Raw genomic sequence first — 25,061 nt, 5'->3', positions numbered from 1 at the left:
TAAGCATTCCGCTAACAACCCAATTTCATTACTTCAATACCAACTGGTAGATGAATCGTTCCTCTACCATTCGGTATAGCTTGTTTGCGAGATAAAGCGTTTATCCTCGACAAATCTGTGATTAATCTGTTTGTTTTCAAACGGCCATATGGCAGCCATTTTTGGACTCTTCAAGGAATTACCCTAAAATATAGATTTATTCGTGTCAATACAGCAGAGACAGTTGTCAACTTACCGACGACGCGTGGTTATGGTAGGATTCTAAACCTCATTACGTCAGTACTTGGAGAAAGTTGTGAACACTGTTCGCTCTTCCCTCCAGTACTGTGATGAATAGTTTCCACAAAAATGTCGAAACAACCGTGGAATCGTAGTTCTGATATTTTCTGAGAATGATCAAAGCATCTTTAAGCAACGCTATTTTATTTACAGAAAAGAAATAGTTTCCTGCTATAAACTGATGATTTTTTGTTTGAGTTCCATATTCTTTTTCGGTTTCACTACAAACAATCTAACTTATATATTCCTCACTAGCTCTTAGCTAGTGTGTGTGTGTATGTTTATTTTTCTCTTTATAATATACGCATATTTTCCTTTGTCACTCTGCATTTGTTCTATTCTTTGTATAGAAATTGTTCTAATAGCTACTATCCTTACTTTTTGCGTTTGTATACAAACAATGTCTCTCACTTAGTTAGCTAATAAACTTACCTCTCACATAAGCCATATACCCATACTACAATGTGTGAGTGTATGTGGGCTCAGCGCGTTTGTTGAGTGCTTTGCTTGACAGGACCCCTCGGGGGTTCTGCTCCGTGGCTGAGTTGCTGTCGTTCATGACAAACACCGAAAGGGGTAGGCTGATGATGATGATGATTCTGCTGGGCTGTGAGGCTACTCCTACTGGTGGTTGTGGTGGTGCTGGTGGATGGCAGTTGTGAGTTCAGTTTCATCTGTTGATTCGGCTCAGAGGCGCTTGTAACGCTATCGATGGGAGCAACAGGAGCAGCAGCAGCAACAGCAACAACATCGTGCTGGACTGGCTGGGAACGGTGAATGGACTGCTTCCCGCCGCGTTGTGAAATGCCCCCGGGGGATGTCGTATCGAGGGACCTGATTTTGCGGACAACAGATATTCCAAGAGAGAGAGAAAGAGGGAATAAATTGAATTAGATTCGATTGGTAATTGAATGATTAAATCGAGACGGTGAATGTTTAATGCGGCTGGGATTGCGTTGAAAGTGAGCAGTTTGGGATCGGCGATTTAAACAGTGAAGCTCAGTTGGGTTATTATTGAACAGCAAGAATATATGGCAATGGAGATGGTGCCATGATAATTGGATATAAGGTACATCGGGGCAAGTTGAAACGGTTTTTTCAAAGATGATCTTTGAGGCTCTCTGGAAAAGTCATAAAAGAACATAAACCGGATTTTTTGTTGCACTAAAAGTTTAGTAAAAGCGCCTTCAATCTTGAAAAAATATTAAACTACAGTTTAGATTTAAAAAACTTTCTTTTGTATGAGGATACATATATGGTGTGTGTTAGCTAATCTAGCTCCATAAAGCTAAATTATGAGGTGTACACGCTTATTCTGGTCAACTCAAAATTGAGTTGAATGTACTCATCTCAGCGGCAAGTATGGCTACTCAAAATTGAGTAGCCTTATGTTGACTCACTTTTGAGTAAACTACGTTCTCACGTAGACTGAGTCAAATCCACTCGCCGGTATTTTCAGTTGCGGGGAGGGTTTTTGTTTTGATTTTTATTCAAGGAAATGGAAATTGCCTGCTCCGGATTCATTCTACCGGAGCAAAAAACGGTTCAACACCGTTTCCCTAAGCAATTCCAACTTACCTGAAGGCATTTTAGCCGGTGTTGAGTAACATTTTCTATGAGGTTTCCTCCGACATGACTGGCATTTTTTCCAAGTCCAGGATTTTGCTGACTGAGTGGCTTTTACTCAGTTTGACATTTCTCGTTTACTCAATTTTTGACAACTCGATACATCGGACGAAAGTGAGTACGATCGACTCACATGGTGAGTAAGCAGAAGTTAGCGTGTATTTAGTTTTATGGTGAAAAATTGATCATCTCTACTAAAGATAAATCAACCTCTTTTTTATGGTAAAATTAATAGTCAACATTTTGAAGTGGTGTGATCGAACCTGACGTTTGTTTTTTTCCGTGGAGTTTTTTTTATCTATAATCGGTTTCTGATCTGGCCAAAACCAGGCCCAGGAGACAATTTCTAGTTCCTCAATCCCTATTATTTGCCACTGAGAAGCTGTTCCGAAGCCAAGTAGAACCTCCACGAGGCGTCCCATCATTAGTTCCATCATTCATTGAGTCACAGCGTTGAACCTGACTATTGGCCACGATCAAAAATCGACTACATACATCATTTGTTTATCTCAAATCGACGGACATACCGCGCAACTACCATAAACCAAACTAGTTCATGTTGATCTTCGTCAAGCTTCGTCTACAATTTGGACTTCTACTTCTACATCAACACATGTCAGGCAGCATTCAGGTTCAATTGGCTAAACTTGGTGAGTTCGTTCCATTTTGTAAATTTTTACCTTTTCAAACCAGTAACATTGAGAGATCACCTTTTTGTGGTGCGTTACTGGTATAAGATCTACGACTGGACCCTAGTCGTGCCAACTTCAAACTAGGGAATCAGGATTTTCTAGTAATCAAGGATTAAATTTTAGTGCTTGTTACTTTTTATGACTTGATAATAGTGACAAGACTCGGGCAGTGACCACCGCCGTTATGCATTTCTATATTGTATATTTCAAATCAAAAATATTGTTTATGTTCATAGAGTTTACATAATCCTTTTCCCTTTATCCCTTTTGTCCTTCTCCTTTTCCTTTCCCTCTACTCTTTTCAGAAAGCAAGTAATGGCGCTATAGCCATAAGCCATAAAAGGCTAGGACAAGAGTTAGTGCTCATGTCCCAATTGGATTCTGAAGCATCGTGTTTAAATCTTCGATCTAAGGCCCGATGTTTTCTGAATCATCTTGCGCCTTAAATGCTGCACAGTAGGCCTGACCGTTTTGATATGTGTGACGCATCTTCGAGATGAACCATATATCAAATAGACAAGAAAAATTATGGTATATCCATCATTTTCCAGGATGCTTTCAAGAACTGGCTGTGTTGGTGTTAGATTAGATTAGATTAGAGATTAATAGTCAACATTTTGAAGTGATTCCTAGTACTGACAATGGGAAATCCACCATTTCAACTTCCCCTTGTACTCATTTCAATTTGCCCCATAGGGTGTAACAATGTGGGGAAAGTTGAAATGCTTGAAATGTTGAGGATATTTTTTGTAGCATCATTTGTACCCGTTTTTTTTATATATATCATCACTCTAACTAGCTGTCCTTATAGTGCATAAAAATGGGTTAAATGTAGAAAATTCAACATTTTTTTTTAGAAGATTCAAGCATAGCGTATAAAATGTGTACTGTAAGTTTCTTATTAAATTAAAATAAACAAAACTGAGCAGCACGCTAGGCTTTTTGTAACTACCTCATTTGACAGTCATAGGATGCGTTTAAGTTTATATTATACTGATAAAAATAATCACGGTGATAGCACACTTCCGCTATTGGGCTACAAAATGGTGAGTTGACAACCTGGAAGGAGCGGAATACCTAGCCCTGGTCCTCAAAAGTTCCTACTTCACGCCTCCCCGAGTCATATGATAAAAAAATGCTACCAGCTGAAACATAGATACAGCTGGGTGGCGTAGCCTGGGCAATGTTGCCAGTCCGGCAATAGCAAAGTGAAGAGGTGCGACGCGAAAACTGGCGTGGTAACCATAGTACGGTGATAGAGGAAATGCTTCATCAAGCCTGAGCGTGTGTTCACCATGGAGGTGCGGCTCAAAACGGCGTCTGTTCTCTATGTAAGGAGCAGCTGATCACCGTCCTAGTGCCAGAATGGGACTCTAAGCAGAGCTGTGCACGATGGTCCCCAGACGAGACAGGGGGTTGTGTCAGGCCCAACAAGCCGCCCTGGAAAAACAAAAAGTTGCAAATTCCTGAAGAAAGAAATACGGATCGGAACAATCGGCACAGACCTACGCGACGAAATAAGGACTACGACTGGAAACTCGGAACATGGAACTGCAAATCGCTCGGCTTCTCGGGCTGCGATAGGTTAATCTATGACGAACTTCAACCACGCGACTTCGAAGTCGCATCACTGCAGGAACTTTGCTGGACGGGACAAAAGGTATGGAAAAATGGGCATCGAGCGGCTACTTTCTACCAGAGGTATGGCACCACCAACAAGCTGGGAACCGGCTTTGTAGTGCTGGGTAAGATGCGCCAACGCGTGATTGGTTGGCAGTCGATCAACGCGAGGATGTGCAAGTTGAGGATTAAGGGCCGTTTCTTCAACTACAGTATCATCAACGTGCACTGCCCACACGACGGGAGACCCGACGACGACGAGAAAGAAGCGTTCTATGCGCAGTTGGAGCAGGTGTACGACGGCTGTTCGCAATGGGACGTCAAAATCGTCATCGGCGACATGAACGCTCAGGTAGGACGGGAGACAATGTATAGACCGGCAATCGGGCCATGCCGTATCGAACGACAACGGCCAACGATGCGTGAACTTTGCAGCCTCTCAAGGAATGGTAGTTCGAAGTACCTTTTTCCCCCGCAAGGATATCCACAAAGCCACCTGGAGATCACCTAACCAACACACAGAAAACCAAATCGATCACGTTCTAATCGACGGGAAATTCTTCTCCGACATTATCAACGTCCGCACGTACCGCAGTGCGAACATAGATTCGGACCACTACCTTGTTGCAGTATGCATGCGTTCAAAATTCTCGACGGTGCATAACACCCGTCGAAGTCGAACGCCGCGACCCAACATTGAGCAACTACGGGACGCCGGAGTTGCCCAGGACTACGAGCAGCAGCTGGAAGTTGCACTACCAGAATGCTGCAACACCGCACGAGATTGAATGTGGAGCGATAGAGACAAGGGCGGAACAAACAAAACTCGGTTTTCCGATGGAAAAATCGTCAGCAGGTAGACCGAGATCGCGAGGCGATGGAAAATCTGTACCGCATAAACGACACACGGAAGTTCTACGAGAAGCTAAATAGTTCGCGCAAAGGCTACGTGCCGAAAGCCGATATGTGTAAGGAATTGGACGGTAACCTTCTCACGAATGAGTGTGACGTGATTGAGCGGTGGAAGCAGTACTTTGATGAACACCTCAGCGAAAGCAGCAGAAAACGAAGGTGGAACGGCAACAGACCTTGGAGCACGCACAGAAGACGACAGGCTACCGACCCCTGATGTTCAAGAAGTTGAGGAGGAGAACGGCCGGCTGAAGATGGAAGGTGTCGTATGCCCAATCTACAAAAAGGGCGACAAGTTGAATTGCTGAAACTACCGCGCGATCACACTGCTGAGCGCCGCCTACAAGGTACTCTCGCAAATTTGCAAGAGAGTTCGTGGGGCAATACCAGGCGGGCTTCATGTGTGCCCGCGCTACTACGGACCAAATATTCGCGATTCGGCAGGTTCTGCAGAAATGCCGCGAATACAACGTGCCCACACATCATTTGTTCATCGATTTCAAATCCACATACGACACAATCGATCGAGCTCAGCTATGGCAGATTATGCACGAGTACAACGGATTCCCGGATAAACTGACGCGATTGGTCAAGGCGACGATGGGTCGAGTGATGCGCGTTGTTCGAGTATCGGGGACACTTTCGAGTCCCTTTGAATCTCGCAGGGGGTTACGTCAAGGTGATGGACTTTCGTGTCTGCTATTCAAAATCGCGTTAGAAGGTATGATCAGAAGAGCTGGGATAGACAAGAGTGGCACGATCTTCAGGAAGTCCATCCAGCTTCTTGGCTTCACCGATGACATCGACATCATGGCACGGAGCTTTGAGACGATGGCAAAAACGTACATCAGACTGAAGGCTGAAGCTAGGCGGATTGGACTTGCCATCAACGTATCAAAGCCGGCGCCGGTGGTGTAGTGATAAGCGTGACTGCTTTCTAACACCCCGATGGGTCTAGGTTCAATCCCAGCCGATGTCGGTGGGATTTTTCTGAGGCATAAAAATCTCTGGTCACGTCTTCCTTCGGAAGGGAAGTAAAGCCGTTGGTCCCGGCCCATGTGTGTTTGAATGGGTGCGATATCCTACGCAGGTGTGGAAGCTGCCTTCCTTGCACATTCGATTGTCGTCAATGGATGGCAATTGATGTCCGTCGGTGATTGGCACTAGATTGCGGAACAGAAACCGACGTTAAAAAAAGGAAAGAAGAAGATCAACGTAGCAAAGACAAAATACATGAAAGGAAGAGGTTCTAAGGAAGACAATGTTAGCCTCCCATCCCGAGTTCAGATTGACGGTGACGAAATCGAGGTGGTCGATGAGTTCGTCTATTTGGGCTCACTGGTGACCGCCGAAAATGATACCAGCAGAGAAATTCAAAGACGCATTATGACAGGGAATAAAATTTATCGCCGCACGAAGTTGACTGTCTACAAGACGCTGATTAGACTGGTGGTCCTCTACGGCCACAAGACCTGGACTATGCTCGTGGGGACCAACGCGCCCACGAATTGCACCAGCTGCTGGGAGAATCATCCATCGTCTACATTGCAAAAATTGGGCGACTACGGTGAGCTGGGCACGTCGTAAGAATGCCGCACGACGACCCAGTGAAAATGGTTCTCGAAAGCGACCCAACAGGAACAAGAAGATGAGGTGCGTAGTGGGCAAGGTGGATCGACCAAGTAGAAGGCGTTCTGCGGACCCTTCGTAGACTACGAGGCTGGCGAAGTATGGCCATGGATCGAGTAGAGTGGAGACGACTTCTTCGAGCAGCAGAGGACAACAAGGCCTTAGCCTGATTGGTAAGGTAAGTAAGCTCACTTCTGCATATAGTAACGGCTTCCGTTTCTACTTACCCCGGTGTACCTTAGCTATTTAGTTATACACTTAGTTTTGTTTTCGCCAGTTTGGTAATTATCTGCCGAGATTTGCATTACTGACAACACAGCTAGTAACGCAAACCAAAAATGTATTACATTGAATATTAGTTGTATTTCCTATCATCATCTGCTGCAAACCCCGCAGCGAATGTTATAAGTTGACCTTGCAGACGCAATTAATTTTCTTTCTAGTTCATCTATGCTTTCGACTATACAAGCAAGCATTTGCCTTTCTTTTTGAAGTACAACACCGTCTTTGTCGACTATAGTGGAGGGCAAATAAAAAAATATATATGGTGAAATTGTGCTAGGTTTTGTACGCTTGTAATTTTGTCATGCATAAATGAAATAAAAATCTAAATACGCCAATCTATAGGATATTACATTAAGAATCTGCTGAAATACATATTTTTCTAATTTAACTGAAAAAAAATGTTGAAATATGTACACAGCTAAAAAAAAGCAGTGTAAATTTCCGTTACTATGATGCACATAAATGGAGCGTCATAAATCATACAAATTTACATTATAAATCGTGTAAATTTATGAGACATGTCATGCAATATTCCATATTTTGTATGCAACTTTCTACCTTTGTTTGCAACATTTCTTGCAAGCTGCTAGTTTACGTGAAAAGGAAGTTTACATGCATGAATGTTTGCATGCATGGATGTTTACATCACCAGTAAAATTCAGATTTTTTTAGTGTGTACAAATGATAATTTTATCACTGTTTTTATGAAATAAACGTTTTTCCCAAACCCAGTCGTTATAATCGGGAACCACTTGCTTGCACATCGTTCTGCTTGAAGATAAGTAGATATAAAATAGTGCTGCCTCGGAGATGAACTAGCCTACGGCAAAAAATCTCCTAAATAAAGCAAAAAAACAGTGCTGCTGTCCTCCCTCTGCTAATTACCGCTTCGGACGGCTAGGCATTGGGTCAGTGGGTCAGCGGTTAAAGGTGGATCCCGGCGTGATCACCTTGACAACCAGCGATGGGGTGGAAGGAGACTTGGGTCCCGTTCAACTAAGGAGCTAGGAGCTGTTAATTGACTACATAGAAAGTTTAGAGAGGGGGTGGCAATTATCCACGGCCCATACAAATTTTAAAAAATGGATGAACAAATGCATACACAGAGTGAGGGAGGGGGGTGCAAGAATTAAAGAACCTGTTTACGTAGTTAATGAACAGCCCCTAATACGAAACACGGAAAAGTCCTTAATGCAAAACATCCCCCTACTCCCCTATAACAACAACCTGAAAAAAACATGGACTTTGACGATCCCACGACGCACCCAAGTAACATTGCAAGTTTTATGGAGGTTTTATAGCATGCTGCAAGGCTAAATCATGGTCTACAGAACCCGAACAAACCAAAATTGTTACTTGGGCACGCAATAAGCTAATATGATATAAGCAATCAGCTTTAAATGCAAAGTAGGAGAAGAGAAGAAGAAGAAGAAGTTAGAATTTACTTTGAGATTTTTTAGTGTACAGCAGATTGACACCTGCTGTGTACTGACTCTCCTTCTTCTTATTTACTCCGCCAAATGAGAATTTTGCTGTGGATCAGCAATATTTTTTTTTTTTCAAATAACCAAAATACTGTACTACTTATATCAAACAAATCTTACATCAAATCTGAATCAAATGGTGTGAAAAGAATTGAAATCCATCGATTAATGGCCAAATTATAAGCGTTTATAACCTGACACTATTTCGTCACTCAATTTTTTTGGCAACATTAAATTGACACCATGTTGTCAAAAGACAAAAAAACCATCGTATTCATCTACTGAGACGCACTCAGCTCTGTTCTTTAAGTTTTCAAGCGATGCAAGAATCCTCTAATGACAGTACCTTGAAACAGGACCCACCAGGGCATAGGTACTAAATCCATTACACTGCCGCAAGAACACATCAAACGTCCGCAGTTACATACCGTGGAATTGCCGTCCATTAATGCAGCAGGGCTCATTTAACGATTTAAACCCTTCCTTCCGTTCCCATCCAAATGCTAAGCCATAATCAAGAGGCTTCGAACAAGGTAGATGGTAAAACAGCAGCAGCAGCCTATAATATTCATCGGTCATTGTTAACAACCTTGTTTGCCGGTCTGCGGCATCCCCAGAATGTTGATGCGGGATTTGCAGCTCATAAATTACTTAAAATTACTAATTAATTGCTCCAGCTTGCAACTGGGCGCTCGCCATCAGGACTTCACATCCACCGACCATCACCACCGAGAACGAAGATATCGTGTTTCAATGTGTCGGCTCCGAAAATTCCCACCCAATAATGAATGGTGGACAGCTGCCAGGCGGTTGGATGGTTCCTGGCAGGATATTATATGGCAGCAAATGCTGAAACAGCTCATTTGTGCTCATCTTCCCGAATGACGGTGCGTGCGCTATTAATTACGCCTATTTACCTCAATTAATTTCTCATCCATCAGAAATCCTTCCGCGAAACCCTGGACCGGAGGCATCAAATTGCCCGGGCAGAAGGTAGTCAGGCCAATCAGGAACGATTTGGTATTAGATTGCTCGAGGATTTCACGCTAATCACTCGGCGTAGGATGCGTGATTTCCGCTTCCGGGTATGTCGTTTCATTACAACTTGCTGCTCTGATGAGACGATTAAGAGTTTCAATTTCCATCATTTAACACGCTCGCTGGAAAGCGTTGATGAGTTCGCTGGAAATCTAAAATTTCAACAACCCAAGCATTAAGCTTGATTAGCCTGGCACTAAATTGCACATAGTCCTTTTCCTGCTAGAATTGATTAAACATTTCGCTATTGTGCCGCGGTCAGCGCTTCAACAAAGAGACACCAGAAGGGGGAAGGTCGGGTCACTCATCAATTGCACTGCCCCAGTTGATCTGTTGAAAGCTTTACTGTCGTCTGGTGGGATGTGTCAATCTACATGGGGACAGCGTTTGATGGGGGTTAAAAAATAAAACTACACACATTCTGTGACATCCGACCGGTTGAAAGGTCGGAGTGCGGTTAAGCCCGGAGTGGATCCACGGTGGAATGATGAAACCTTGTTCGTTTCGAAATGGTGGGATAGCCGGGATTACGAACGAGCGCACCGTGTGGTGGTTTTCGGGACCGGCCAGGGATGACAGTCAGTCAAATGATTTAGGTATTTATTCGTGAGCTGGCTTTTATTTTTTTTCCGTGGCCCTGAAGCAACTATCCGATTATTGTTCGGTTTACGCTTCGATGGTCCACTGAAATGTGTCACTGCCATTGACAGATGACTGACGACCGCAAAACTTCTGCATTTGCACGATGATTGCCATTCTTCGAGACTGCACAAAATAGCATTTGATTGCTGGGGTTTGTTTTTTCAAATAGCGGTATTTGCAATTGGATACTACGGTGATACGGTATGCTTTAATCGATGAGGTCAAACAGGGGAAAATGTCACGATTACAAGCGTGTTTCAGTTGCCATCGTTTATGGGGTGTTTACACTGATGCTAGTTCACTAGCTCAACCAGCTCAACCAACTAGCACGAATTTCAGTTACTCCTGAAATCTCATGCTGACGCGCTGTTTACATTATGCTGACTACTTTTTAGTACTGTTCTAGTACACTAGCGCTAGCAAATCAGCACAGACATTGAGGAGGTGTGAACAGGGTCCAACAAAGTCACTTTCAATCAATCAATTGAAAGTCATTCTGTCGAAAAGATCCCCTTCAACATCAACAGAACCACTTTCGATCAGTTTTCATGCTGTTCGTTTTGGCTTGACTCGCGTTCATTTTATCTTTCACTAGCTGAGTGTACCTGGCTTGATCGGGATTCAATATTAGCTTGAGTTTATGCGCTAAATTTAAAAAAAAGCATGCTATATTGTACGTAGAAACACCACCCCACCCCCACCCCCCTATGACCTTCACATGCCAAATTTGGTTCTATTTGCTTGATTAGTTCTCGAGTAATGCAGAAATTTATGTTTCATTTGTTTAGGAGCCCCCATTTTCAGAAGGGGGAGGGGTCTTGAACCAACATAAGAACCTTTCCCGGCCCCAAAACCCCTGCATACAAATTTTCACGCGATCGGTTCAGTAGTTTCAGAGTCTATAAGAGTCAGACAGACAGACAGACAGACAGACAGACAGACAGACAGACAGACAGACAGACAGACAGACAGACAGACAGACAGACAGACAGACAGACAGACAGACAGACAGACAGACAGACAGACAGACAGACAGACAGACAGACAGACAGACAGACAGACAGACAGACAGACAGACAGACAGACAGACAGACAGACAGACAGACAGACAGACAGACAGACAGACAGACAGACAGACAGACAGACAGACAGACAGACAGACAGACAGACAGACAGACAGACAGACAGACAGACAGACAGACAGACAGACAGACAGACAGACAGACAGACAGACAGACAGACAGACAGACAGACAGACAGACAGACAGACAGACAGACAGACAGACAGACAGACAGACAGACAGACAGACAGACAGACAGACAGACAGACAGACAGACAGACAGACAGACAGACAGACAGACAGACAGACAGACAGACAGACAGACAGACAGACAGACAGACAGACAGACAGACAGACAGACAGACAGACAGACAGACAGACAGACAGACAGACAGACAGACAGACAGACAGACAGACAGACAGACAGACAGACAGACAGACAGACAGACAGACAGACAGACAGACAGACAGACAGACAGACAGACAGACAGACAGACAGACAGACAGACAGACAGACAGACAGACAGACAGACAGACAGACAGACAGACAGACAGACAGACAGACAGACAGACAGACAGACAGACAGACAGACAGACAGACAGACAGACAGACAGACAGACAGACAGACAGACAGACAGACAGACAGACAGACAGACAGACAGACAGACAGACAGACAGACAGACAGACAGACAGACAGACAGACAGACAGACAGACAGACAGACAGACAGACAGACAGACAGACAGACAGACAGACAGACAGACAGACAGACAGACAGACAGACAGACAGACAGACAGACAGACAGACAGACAGACAGACAGACAGACAGACAGACAGACAGACAGACAGACAGACAGACAGACAGACAGACAGACAGACAGACAGACAGACAGACAGACAGACAGACAGACAGACAGACAGACAGACAGACAGACAGACAGACAGACAGACAGACAGACAGACAGACAGACAGACAGACAGACAGACAGACAGACAGACAGACAGACAGACAGACAGACAGACAGACAGACAGACAGACAGACAGACAGACAGACAGACAGACAGACAGACAGACAGACAGACAGACAGACAGACAGACAGACAGACAGACAGACAGACAGACAGACAGACAGACAGACAGACAGACAGACAGACAGACAGACAGACAGACAGACAGACAGACAGACAGACAGACAGACAGACAGACAGACAGACAGACAGACAGACAGACAGACAGACAGACAGACAGACAGACAGACAGACAGACAGACAGACAGACAGACAGACAGACAGACAGACAGACAGACAGACAGACAGACAGACAGACAGACAGACAGACAGACAGACAGACAGACAGACAGACAGACAGACAGACAGACAGACAGACAGACAGACAGACAGACAGACAGACAGACAGACAGACAGACAGACAGACAGACAGACAGACAGACAGACAGACAGACAGACAGACAGACAGACAGACAGACAGACAGACAGACAGACAGACAGACAGACAGACAGACAGACAGACAGACAGACAGACAGACAGACAGACAGACAGACAGACAGACAGACAGACAGACAGACAGACAGACAGACAGACAGACAGACAGACAGACAGACAGACAGACAGACAGACAGACAGACAGACAGACAGACAGACAGACAGACAGACAGACAGACAGACAGACAGACAGACAGACAGACAGACAGACAGACAGACAGACAGACAGACAGACAGACAGACAGACAGACAGACAGACAGACAGACAGACAGACAGACAGACAGACAGACAGACAGACAGACAGACAGACAGACAGACAGACAGACAGACAGACAGACAGACAGACAGACAGACAGACAGACAGACAGACAGACAGACAGACAGACAGACAGACAGACAGACAGACAGACAGACAGACAGACAGACAGACAGACAGACAGACAGACAGACAGACAGACAGACAGATCAAAAATTGATATGCGACGCCATTTTGAGATCCAAGATGGTGGCTTCCGGTTTGAGGCACAATGGGAAATACCATCAATTTGGGTAGTTTTGGAATCGGGGTGACTTCTAGAGGCTGGAAATCGATGTCCGACGCCATTTTGAATTTTTAGCATTGGAGTGACGTCACGATCATCAAACAGCTGATGGTAGTAACGCTTTGTACATTCCTATCAATGTGCTCGTTGAAGCTCTCTCCATGACCATCCATCAAGTTGACGAAAGAAGTAAAAAGCAACTGGTGAATGTCGTCTTCGGTTGTGATCCATCACCGATCTGGTCATTCCCGACAATCACGACACTCATCTGTGCTCGTTTTGAAGCAGCTGCTGCTTTGCTTGCTTATGTGCGTGTGTTGGTGAGTGAGCCCAACAGCTTCCGTTTCATGTTGCCTGCTTTGTTTGTAACTCACACAGTCGCGCCTGCCGAGACGAACTTGGAATACGTAGGCATTGTTTTCATTTTCTTCTGTCGTTTCGCTTTTTATCATGATCGTACTGCAGAAGTCTTCATTGTTTTCGTTGTGCTTTTCATTATCAGCAGCGAGTGCAACGTTTTGCTTGTGAGCAGCGACCATTACTGATGATTGTTGTTTGCCATGGCTCTACCTCTCACTGCGTGACAAAACGATCTGTCAGCGATAGTCGGTTGATGCGAAGACGAGTGTCACGTGAGTGTTATGATATTTTGCATCACTGCTTCCAATATCAGAAAAAGAGGGAATTACTGATGCCGACCCATCAATATAGCTATTTTAGGAATCGGGTTGACGTCTAGGGATTGAAAATTAATATGCGACGCCTATTTGAAATCCAAGATGGTGATTTCCGGTTCAAGAAAAAGTGGGAAATACTGTCAAATACTCGTCAATATAAGTATTTTTGGAATCAGAATGACGTCTAGAGGCCAGAAATCGATGTCCGACGCCATTTTGAAATCCAAGATTCCATAAAAGTGGAAAATACTGTCAAGTACCCGTCAATATGAGTATTTTTTAGCATCGGAGTGACGTCTAGAGGCCGAACATCGATGATCGACGCCATTTTAAAATACAAGATAGCGACTTCCGATTTCATAAAAAGTGGTAAATACTGATGCTGACCCATCAACATGGGTATTTTTGGAATCGGAGTGACGTCTAGAGATCGAAGATTTATATGCGACAACGTTTTGAAATCCAAGATGGCGGCTTCTGGTCTAAGAAAAAACGGAAAATACTGTCAAATACCCATCAATATAGGTATTTTTGGAATCGGGACGATGTCTAGAGATTGAAAACCGAGATATCCGGCCCCAGTTTGGAATCCAGGTTGCAGAACAAGGGAGAAATTCCCTAAGATATGGGTGATTTCCGAACGGGAACAACGCGTATATTATGAAAATCTACATCCGACGCTATTTTAGTTTTCAATATGGGTATTTTCGGAACGGGGACGACGCGTAGATGCTACAAATCGACATTCTAATCCAGCAACATGTTGATAGTAAAGTAGAAGTTATGTTCAAGTTATGTTAAAGTTGAGTTGAAATAATGTTAAATTAATGTTAAGTTAAAGTTAAGTTAAAGTTTATTTAAAGTTAAGTTCAATTTAAGCTAAAGTTAAGATGAAGTTAGGTTAAAGTTAAGTTAAAGTTAAGTTAAAGTTAAGTTAAAGTTAAGTTAAAGTTAAGTTAAAGTTAAGTTAAAGTTAAGTTAAAGTTAAGTTAAAGTTAAGTTAAAGTTAAGTTAAAGTTAAGTTAAAGTTAAGTTAAAGTTAAGTTAAAGTTAAGTTAAAGTTAAGTTAAAGTTAAGTTAAAGTTAAGTTAAAGTTAAGTTAAAGTTAAGTTAAAGTTAAGTTAAAGTTAAGTTAAAGTTAAGTTAAAGTTAAGTTAAAGTTAAGTTAAAGTTAAGTTAAAGTTAAGTTAAAGTTAAGTTAAAGTTAAGTTAAAGTTAAGTTAAAGTTAAGTTAAAGTTAAGTTAAAGTTAAGTTAAAGTTAAGTTAAAGTTAAGTTAAAGTTAAGTTAAATTTAAGTTAAAGTTAAGTTAAAGTTAAGTTAAAGTTAAGTTAAAGTTAAGTTAAAGTTAAGTTAAAGTTAAGTTAAAGTTAAGTTAAAGTTAAGTTAAAGTTAAGTTAAAGTTAAGTTAAAGTTAAGTTAAAGTTAAGTTAAAGTTAAGTTAAAGTTAAGTTAAAGTTAAGTTAAAGTTAAGTTAAAGTTAAGTTAAAGTTAAGTTAAAGTTAAGTTAAAGTTAAGTTAAAGTTAAGTTAAAGTTAAGTTAAAGTTAAGTTAAAGTTAAGTTAAAGTTAAGTTAAAGTTAAGTTAAAGTTAAGTTAAAGTTAAGTTAAAGTTAAGTTAAAGTTAAGTTAAAGTTAAGTTAAAGTTAAGTTAAAGTTAATTTAAAGTTAAGTTAAAGTTAAGTTAAAGTTAAGTTAAAGTTAAGTTAAAGTTAAGTTAAAGTTAAGTTAAAGTTAAGTTAAAGTTAAGTTAAAGTTAAGTTAAAGTTAAGTTAAAATTAAGTTAAAGTTAAGTTAAAGTTAAGTTCAAGTTAAGTTCAAGTTAAGTTAAAGTTAAGTTAAAGTTAAGTTAAAATTAAGTTAAAGTTAAGTTAAAGTTAAGTTAAAGTTAAGTTAAAGTTAAGTTAAAGTTAAGTTAAAGTTAAGTTAAAGTTAAGTTAAAGTTAAGTTAAAGTTAAGTTAAAGTTAAGTTAAAGTTAAGTTAAAGTTAAGTTAAAGTTAAGTTAAAGTTAAGTTAAAGTTAAGTTAAAGTTAAGTTAAAGTTAAGTTAAAGTTAAGTTAAAGTTTAGTTAAAGTTAAGTTAAAGGTCAGTTAAAGTTAAGTTAAAGTTAAGTTAAAGTTAAGTTAAAGTTAAGTTAGAGATAAATTAATTGATATTAGGTTAAGTTGACCTAACAATAAGTTAATAAGTAAAAGTTTATTAAAATTTTTGCTATAGTTTTATTAAATATAAAGTTAAGTTATGCTGAAATTCATGTGAAAGATTAGTTGAACTTAATTATATGTGAATGTTAAAATGTTCAAATCAAGTTTACTTAATATTAAGTCAATGTTTGGTGAAGATTTAGTTGAAGTTAACTACATCTTAAAGTTAAGTAAAATTTAAGTCATGTGAATTGTTAGTTTTGATAATATAGTTAATTAGTCAAAGTTAAGTAAAAATTAAGTTAATGTTTTAATACAGATTAAATCACGTTTATTTAAATTTATTGTTAAAGTTTTGTTAAAGTTAATGATACGTTAATGTTAAGTAAAACTTATCATGAACATAAACTTAAATTGTGTTAAAGTTAAGATATACTAAAAATTACGTTAAGTAAATATGATAAAATTAAGTTAAAGTCAAGTTAAATATATGTTGAAGTTAAGTTAATGTATACTTCAGGGCAACTCCTCGGATGTTCATGCATCTTCTTCGATTTTTTGAAAATTTTTGGTTGTTCTTGGAACTCTTTGAAACTTGACACTTCTTGGAAGTTCTTGTTAAGTTTTAAGTTACAATTAAGTCAAAATTTATTAAATTTTTAGTTAGCGTTAAATTTAAGTTATGTTCAGTTAAAGTTACTTCTAATTTAATTAGTTAAAGATAAAATCAAGTTAAGTTAAAATTGAGTCAACATTTAGTAAAATTAAAGTGAAGGTTTAGTTAAAGTTAGGTTTACATTTAGTTAAACTTAACTTTATGATATTTTGAAGTTCATTCAAAGAAATGTTATAAGTATGTTAAAGCTTAGAAAAAGTTAAGCTAATGTTAAGTTTAGTTGATTCGTTGCAGTTATGTTAAAGTTCATTACGAGTAAAGTAAATTTTTAAGTTTAAGTTTAGCAAAATTAAGTAAAAGTTTAGTTAAAGATAAATTCAAGTTAAGTTAATAATAAGTCTAAGTAAAGTTGAAGTTTAATTTTTTTATTTATTGTTAATATAAAGTTATGATAAAGATAAGTTAAATATAAGTTTAAGTTAAGATAAAGCTATGTACTTTAGCTATTTGTTTGTATTACTTCTGCGTGAAGCTAACGATTTTCATAGTTGAAGATGCTAATTTCAAATAACAGACTTAAGTGGTATTTTTTATACGATAGATGAGGAAATGAAAATATAGAGTTGATAGTTCCGTAAAAGTATGGCAGTGTGAAAATTGTATTTAGAGAGTAGAAAGCGAGCAAGGACAACTTTTTAGGAAGGTACAAATCGGTTTGATCATCTCTTTTCACCAAACTCACCCGTTGAAGAGGGATGGTGAGGGGTATCGCTCCCCACCCATAAAGTAATGTAAAACTTAAGATATGGTTTACTTTAAGTTATGTTAAATTTATATCCAGGGAACTTCAGTTCTTGGAACTTCTTGGAAGTTGTTGAAACTTTTGAAAATAATTGAATGTTCTTGGAAGTTTTTGGAACTTCTTGGAAGTTTTTCTGAGCGTTTCAAGAAATTTCTCTACATTTCACTTGGAAGTTCTTGATGTGTTAAAATTGAGTCAAAGTTAAGTTTATATGTTTGGCTAAAGACCATGTTCATCAATTGCGTTTGCGAGGGTTCTGTACATTTCTGGCGAGTGGTTAGACCAAGCTTCCCAGTTGCATCCGCTCGTTGGACGAAGTACACATTGGCAACTTGAACATTATCCACGATGCACAAGAATAGGTCTCGACTCATCCGAAACCGTCTTCGAAATTCGTCGTTCTTGTAAGTCGGATTATCCTGCGCCAATCTATCAGTGTTGGGTCGCATCCTGGCACGTATGTTTCGTGATTCCATGTCGTTTCTGCTACGATAGCCTGCGTGTGGAATAGCATCCTGCTTACCAAGTCCAGATCGTCGTCACTGGAATCCGAAAAAATACAGCGAATAGTTGTGCATTTTGTTTTGTTTAAATGACGGTTTCGTTGTCAAAATGTTCACTACCGATACGGAATGGGACAACTTGTTTGGTACCCGCGATAGCAACGACCGACTAGCCGCTCATATTCCAACGACCGTTGCGCTTGTGATAGAGCTGCAAACTGTTACACAGTACAGCAAAGCCATGCACGGCCAGCCAGATCGACTCAAAATTGAGTCGAATCGAGTCATAATTGCAAAAAGTGTAAATCGTAGCAAGCGTACAAGTTTTACTCACTGATTCGAGCTATACAGCGGGAAAAGAGCTCGACTCATGAGTTTACTATACTCACTGTTGTTTACATTGCGGTTACACACGCGGTGAGCCAGAGTTACTCACTGTAACACAGAAAAGCTACTGAGTTGTGCCATTTCTGTCTATTATTAACAAGTGAGTAGAAGTGACTCACACGCTGAGTAAATGTCGGTGCCCTGAGACCAACACATACAAGCGGCCTTAAAGACATAAAAATCAGATGAAAAAAAAAAACGAATAATTCAATTTAATCAAACTCACTTTTCGTTTCGATTTCAGGGCAATTTAATTTTACATGACATTTTCGTCTACGTTTCATGATTTACGTCAAAGATGGATTACGTCTCGTGTAAAAAAAAAATGTTTCTAAGTGTGTACTCAATTTGTATTTATCGTCAAAATTCCACTGAAAGTTTAAAATGCCCGAACGAAATAAAAAATCCCCGCCTCGCCAATGAATTGTCGATAGCCGAACCGATTTTGACCTCTTGATTAGCATCCGTTATGTGTTCAAACCCGTTTCTACCGTTCAGTTCGCTGCCAGCAATCGCGTCGCAATGAACATCGCTCAACGATTAGCGTTTCTCTGGTGTGGCTTCTGTCTTCTCCACTACGCTCCGGTGCAAGGTCAGTCAAACGTCATTTGTCATTTTGATTGTTTTTATTTTGATATAAATTTAATTTCTACAATCATACACCAGCAAAGCTACGAGTGGCTGAACAAAGTAAGTGCAATTTTCTCAGAGGCTTATTGGGATTGCTTAAAAATAATTCAATTTTCATTTTAGAATGTCTGGAATACATCGATCAAAACACTCAGCAATCGTATGGGGGAACTCTTAGCCTGAATCCAGATGTGATACAATTTAAGGCTGCCAATTGCTCGACGTCCGTCGATTTGATCATCAATGGCGTTGAGGCACTGGTTGGTGAATTTCCCCATCAAGCCGTGCTCGGTAAACCGAAGAATGGCTCGGCCGAATTGGAGTACTACTGCGGAGGATCGCTGATCAGTGAGCGGTTTGTGCTAACCGCGGCCCATTGCCCCAGACCAACAATTGTTCGCCTGGGGGTACACAATCTAACAGATGTGAATGACAACGAGGTAGACTGTATGGTGTCTGATTACATTCGCCATCCGAGCTTTACTATTAGTAAAGCTTACTTCGACTTGGCACTGGTGCAATTGTCAATCGAAGTGGACTTCTTCCCTGAAATACGTCCCGCTTGCCTATGGACGAGTGATCCGTTCAACTACAGCACGGTGGTGGCATCCGGTTTTGGAGCGACGGAGCATGGTAAGTGTCATGGTTTTTGTATTGAATTATAGGTCGCATTGCAATGAAAACTGACATCTTCTACAGGTCCCAACTCTACGGTTTTGATGAAGGTGCGACTGAATGTGATGGACAAAGCAAAATGCGAGGATAAATTCTTCGGCTATAGGAAACTTGATGACGGCATCATGGATGAGCAAATGTGCGTCGGAAGTCAGGAGGGAGGAAGGGATACCTGCAATGGTGACTCCGGTGGACCGATTCAGGTTGCCACGGATCTGGAAACTTGTGCCTACTACGTGGTAGGAATTACGTCCTCTGGCGGTGCATGTGGCATAGGGACGAGTGAGTCTGTGTACACAAAGGTGGCGAGCTATGTTGATTGGATCGAGCAGCATGTGTGGCCCGATGAGTGGATTCAAAGCAGGGAAATTGAATCGAAGGAAGCTGAACCAACTAACTACCGAATCTACTTTCCTGGAAATTATTAGTTTGAGATAAGGTTTTGATACAGTGATAAGTGATCGGTTGCTAGCAAGTGCCTTCGTGAAGATGTTTGACTGTAAATAAAGCATTTCTGTTTTGGAATGGATGTAAGTGTTGCAAATTTTCGTAAGGACTTGACTTAAGATACCTTAGAATAACTTAAATTGTACAGTATGGACAGCTGCCAGGATCTTTAAGTCAAACGATCAGGTTCTCAATTCAGATTCCAGGTCATTAGACCATTTGCTCTAATGACTTGATTTACCTTGTTGAATCTAACGCTACGTGGCAGAATCAATGCTCAAAAACCGATGGAAAAGGCTATTTCGAAGACAAACGTCATCTAACGTACAGTATGCAGTGATCAGTGTAATAAAACGTACCGAACTTGGACCAGGCAAGCTGTAGGAATTGAGCGAGGAAAACATATTGTCTAAAAACTGAAACTGCGTCTGTCCACAGTAGTCCATGAAAAATACAGTTTTTTAGCTCTAAATTTTTTGTTTCAATCTTATCGAGAAAGTCGCCTTCACGGAACTGATAGGAGTTATTAAAATACAACGTTAAAAAAAAAACTTTTCAAATGGCCACAGTTTTTCCAATTGGAATCTCAAGTTAAATTAAAATTGAGCATTTAGGGTAGAGATCTACTTCGGCCTAATCGCCCATTTTGGGCCCATCGAGCAGAAAACTTCAAATAAATCCATGATTTCAGAGTTAACAAGTCAATTATGCATTTGGTACGATACTTTAGTTAGTAAGCTACCGAACGAAGTCAATGAGAACGCGTGAAATGAAGGTTTGCACTCATTATTCGCAAAAACAAAAGAAGCGCTCCGATAGGCCGAAGTGAATTCTTTGGCGTTTCAATGCGTTAGAACGAGTTTAGAATCCGTAGGCCGAGTTTGGCGTCAAAAATCAGTGTTAGACTTTTGACAATATCTCAACGATTAGTTTCTCTTTTTTAAATCTAAGGTAAGGTAAATAAATTTGGAAGCCATCAGTAATAATAACATTCCTTTTGGTGCTAAACTGCGCTAGATTAAGAAAGATTAAGTACAGGTTGTGCTTAATAGGCCGAAAATAGGGTATATATATTTATATTTTGATTTTGAAAAACAATAGAATAGTTTTAATATTTTTATTTTTTATAAAATTTTGAAATACATCTCAATATACCTCTGAGATATTTTAAGGAATTTAAGTCTATTTGAAGAAAATTTTAATAATTGATGAAATATTTGGTTCATTTGTGCTTTTTTTTAGAATTTTGACAGTTCATGAAGATTTCATTATATTCCTAAAATAGTCGGAATAACTAATATTTCCTAAGGGCTTCTACATGTTCCCTGAAGTTAATGGGACTAGTGTGAAGTTCTCTGTACATCCTCGAAGTACTTGTATATATAATAAAACTACCTTTAAATCTCGAATATTCCTTGAAGTTCTCTAAACTTTATTGGGGATTTAGCAACGTCACGGAACTTCCCTTAAAACGTTCTAACATTATTCTGCTGTTCATGTAACTTCCCAAACGCTTCCAACATTTTCCTAAAGCACTTTAAAGTTTTCGGAAGTTTTAGAAAATTCCGGAACACCTTCAATGTTCAAGTAATTTTCTTAAAATTAATTTAACTACCCTTCGGACCGCTGATCTGTCCTGATGTTCTGAGAGCTTCCTTGACGACTTCATGCGGTTCTGAAATTAAAAGAAGTGTCCTGAAAGCCTTAAAACTTCCCTGAAATTCTCTGAACTTCTTTAAAGGATGCGAAATATATACTGATGATTTCTTAATTTCTCTTGAGTTCTCTTCTTCTTCTTCTTCTTCTTATTATTCTTCTCCTTCTTCTTCTTCTTCTTCTTCTTCTTCTTCTTCTTCTTCTTCTTCTTCTTCTTCTTCTTTGTATTTCAAGCTTATTGATATCACATATCAAGAGCCACGTGTGAAAAGGGCATACAAGCTTTTTGTAAACAAACCTTTGTAGGCCCTCTTCTCGCCAACCGACGGTCGCCTACGCAAACTAACAACATCATCGGAAAGGGGAAACCTTCCCCTATTCGGCGATGTTGATGGTTTGCGTTGGTGTCATATGGGTGGCGAGAAAAGGGCATAAGAATGTTTGTTTACAAAAAGCTTGTATGCCCTTTTCACATGTTGTTCTTGATATTAGCTTATTGCGTGCTCTCAACTTAGTGTGTTAGATGCACTTCCACAGTTATTAATTGAGAGCTTTCGATGCCCGAACCAATTTTGCATAGAGTATAATTGTGTGGCAAGTACTATCATACCCTATGCCCAGGGAAGTCGACAAATTTTCCAACCCGAAAAATTCCTAGACCGGACCGGGGATCGAACCCAGCCGCCTCCAGCATGGTGTCTTGCTTTGTAGCTGCGTCTTTGGGTAAGTCGCAGTCAAGTCCTTTAAAAATCACTTCAAAATGACAATCGGAACCACCGTTCTCCTCAAGGACGATCTCGAAACAATCCTGGCTGTTTAAACTCCGGACGCCGTTGACTTCCGAACCAGAAGACCTGGAATTGCTTACTCCCGGTCAGTTTCTGGTTCATCTCCCGCTGGTTTCCATACCAGAGCCTTCGTATGCCGAACTGGCAACGAATCGCCTGGATCGTTACCAGAACTCGCAAAAACTTGTCTGGAGCACCGACAACCTTTCCGGACTCCACCCTCGCACGAAATGCACTCATTTGCAGGACAACATCAGCATGTTGAAGGATGAGCATCTTCCGCCGCTTAAATGGCGTTATGGTCGTGTCATTCAAATCTTCCGTGGTGACGATGGCAACGTTCGGGTGGTTTCTGTTCGAACCCACGTCGGAGACTACCGGCGTGCAATTTCGAATGTTTGCGTGTTGCCTGTACAGCATCCAGCACCCACTTGGTGAAGATAATACACTCTCCGAGATGTAGCATGCTCAGCGCTGCGGCGGTATTGTGTCGTTCCGTATACTAACTAACGTTACCCAACTCGGAGATGAACCAGCGTCTGGCAGGAAATCTCCTTAATAAAGACAACCAACCAACCGTTACCCAACTAATGCTTCTGTGAGTTCTTGACCAACTACGACTGTGACATCGATGGTAACCCGAGACTGGCGTCACTGGCACGGTGTATACGATGGCATCTGACCCTGTAAATTGACCGCTGATCTCGTCGAGCATTCGACGACCGGGTGAACACTCACTTCGAACGCTTCAGGTATCTAGGAGGATTTCCGTCAGGCTGCACATATCTACTTCCGAAGGTGAGTTGTTCCGGTTTTACACCGTCAATCTATTGCATACTACATCATTTCAGTTCCGAGGTAAATCAACTAAATGCTACGTCTGAGGTCCGTCGTCCTATCATCAACCAACTGACGAGAACCACCATTTTTAATTGTATTAGATCATGAGCATCTCATATAAGGGATCAGATCAGTCTCAGTCGAAAATAAATAGCCAAATGAAAAGCATCTAATCCTATATCAGCCGTTATATCGAAGCGAGCAATAAGGTAAATGTTGTTTTAAACAGAGACCGAACCAAATTAGTTATTTTTCGATGACGAAGCTGAGGTAGGCTTCTCTGTATGGCCAAGGTCCTGGAGTGAATGGTCAACAGGAGGCTAAAACATTTCCTTGAAGCCGAAAACCTGCTGGACCATCGAAGACACGCCTTCCGTCAAGGGTACGGAACGTCAACTTACTGCGTAACATTAGGGGAGGTCCTCAAGAGTGCCAACGATAGCGGTCTCCACACCGAGATCGTTTCGCTGGATATATGGAAGGCCTTCAACAGGACGTGAACGCCTCGTCTTAGAGCAGCTTGTCAACTGGGGGCTGTTTGGACCCATGGTCCACTTCATCAAAAATTTCCTGACCGATCGTTCTTTCAGAGTCGCAGTTGGCAACACGAGGTCCCAGCTTTTCAGGGTCGAGGGCAAAACTATATCAACAAACCGAGTGACCAACGCGCATCCTCGCTTGAATGATTCTTTCCATCAACATTTTTTTCAACAAAAAAGAAGAAGAAGAAGACAACCAAAACAAAGCATCTGTCATTTGAGCTGGCTCCTCTCTCTTGGATGCTGAAGATCTTCTACCACCGACAAACCGACATGACACTTAATTCTAACTTATGGCCGAAAATCGTAAACGGCCGATTTAAATGTGCAGTGATCTGAACTGTCAAAACCATAGGAGTTTTTGATCTAGATAAAAATAATTAGTCCAAAATAGATCAGACACGAACCAATTCATAGTTTTTGCATGGCTTAGCAAATATTTCCCGCGAACACGAAGCCAGATGTCAGTAGTGTTCTTTGGTCAGATAGGTCTGTTAGATATTCTCTCTTTTTCTCCATGCCTTCAGTTAAATAGGTAATATTCTGAAGGTATCAAACAATTCAAATTGCGTCTCTCAGATATTTTCTTATGATACCACGTGACTCATAAATTATACCAAACACCTTCAGGTGATCAGATCTGATCAGATCAGCTCTCCAAACAATTCTTTGGATATTTTTTCAATACTTCTGGATGATCAACTATTATTCTGAAGATCTTTAACTGTCCAGGTGTCTCAGGAATTACTCCAAAGGCGATCAGGTCCCCATAGGTTTTCAAAACTTCTCAGGATGTTTTCTGACTACTTTAGGATGATTAAATATCAGAGATTCTATAGGTGTCTCAGAAATTATTGTAAAGCCTTCAGGTGCTGACAGGACTCCAATAACTTCTCATGATATTTTTTCAATACTTCAGGATAATCAAGTTTTACTCTGAAGATATTCAACTGCCCAACAATTCAAATCTCTCTTATACCCCGTTCACATTACAGCGTATATCACGTGATATTCGCTGTAATGTGAACGGGGTATTATATT

The 25,061-nt window shown here is 40.8% G+C and overlaps 2 protein-coding genes across 2 annotated transcripts in view; one reads left to right on the top strand and one right to left on the bottom strand.

Annotated features, from left to right (window-relative positions):
- Nucleotides 1-216: 216 nt before the first annotated feature.
- The window catches only part of LOC135707868 (lachesin-like), a 113,088-nt gene continuing 88,243 nt past the window's right edge, over nucleotides 217-25,061 (bottom strand). Inside the window, exon 7 of the mRNA XM_065229769.1 lies at nucleotides 217-1,113. Within this exon, the coding sequence (XP_065085841.1) occupies nucleotides 950-1,113 (164 nt within the window). The 3' untranslated portion in view covers nucleotides 217-949. The remainder of the gene's footprint in view (nucleotides 1,114-25,061) is intronic.
- On the top strand, nucleotides 18,961-20,678 carry LOC135707867 (serine protease snake-like). The gene is made up of 4 exons (XM_065229768.1): nucleotides 18,961-19,037; nucleotides 19,112-19,135; nucleotides 19,199-19,708; nucleotides 19,775-20,678. Exons 1-4 carry the CDS (start codon nucleotides 18,968-18,970, stop codon nucleotides 20,176-20,178), a joined length of 1,008 nt encoding a protein of 335 aa, XP_065085840.1. The 5' UTR covers nucleotides 18,961-18,967; the 3' UTR covers nucleotides 20,179-20,678.

Source organism: Ochlerotatus camptorhynchus, unplaced genomic scaffold (assembly GCF_037179485.1).
Source record: "Ochlerotatus camptorhynchus isolate MF236.1 unplaced genomic scaffold, CSIRO-AGI_Acam_v1.1 ptg000321l, whole genome shotgun sequence".
NCBI classification, from domain to species: Eukaryota; Metazoa; Arthropoda; class Insecta; order Diptera; family Culicidae; genus Ochlerotatus; species Ochlerotatus camptorhynchus.
The sequence above is the reverse complement of the archived record's forward strand: the minus strand, read 5'-3'. Positions and strand labels throughout refer to the sequence as shown.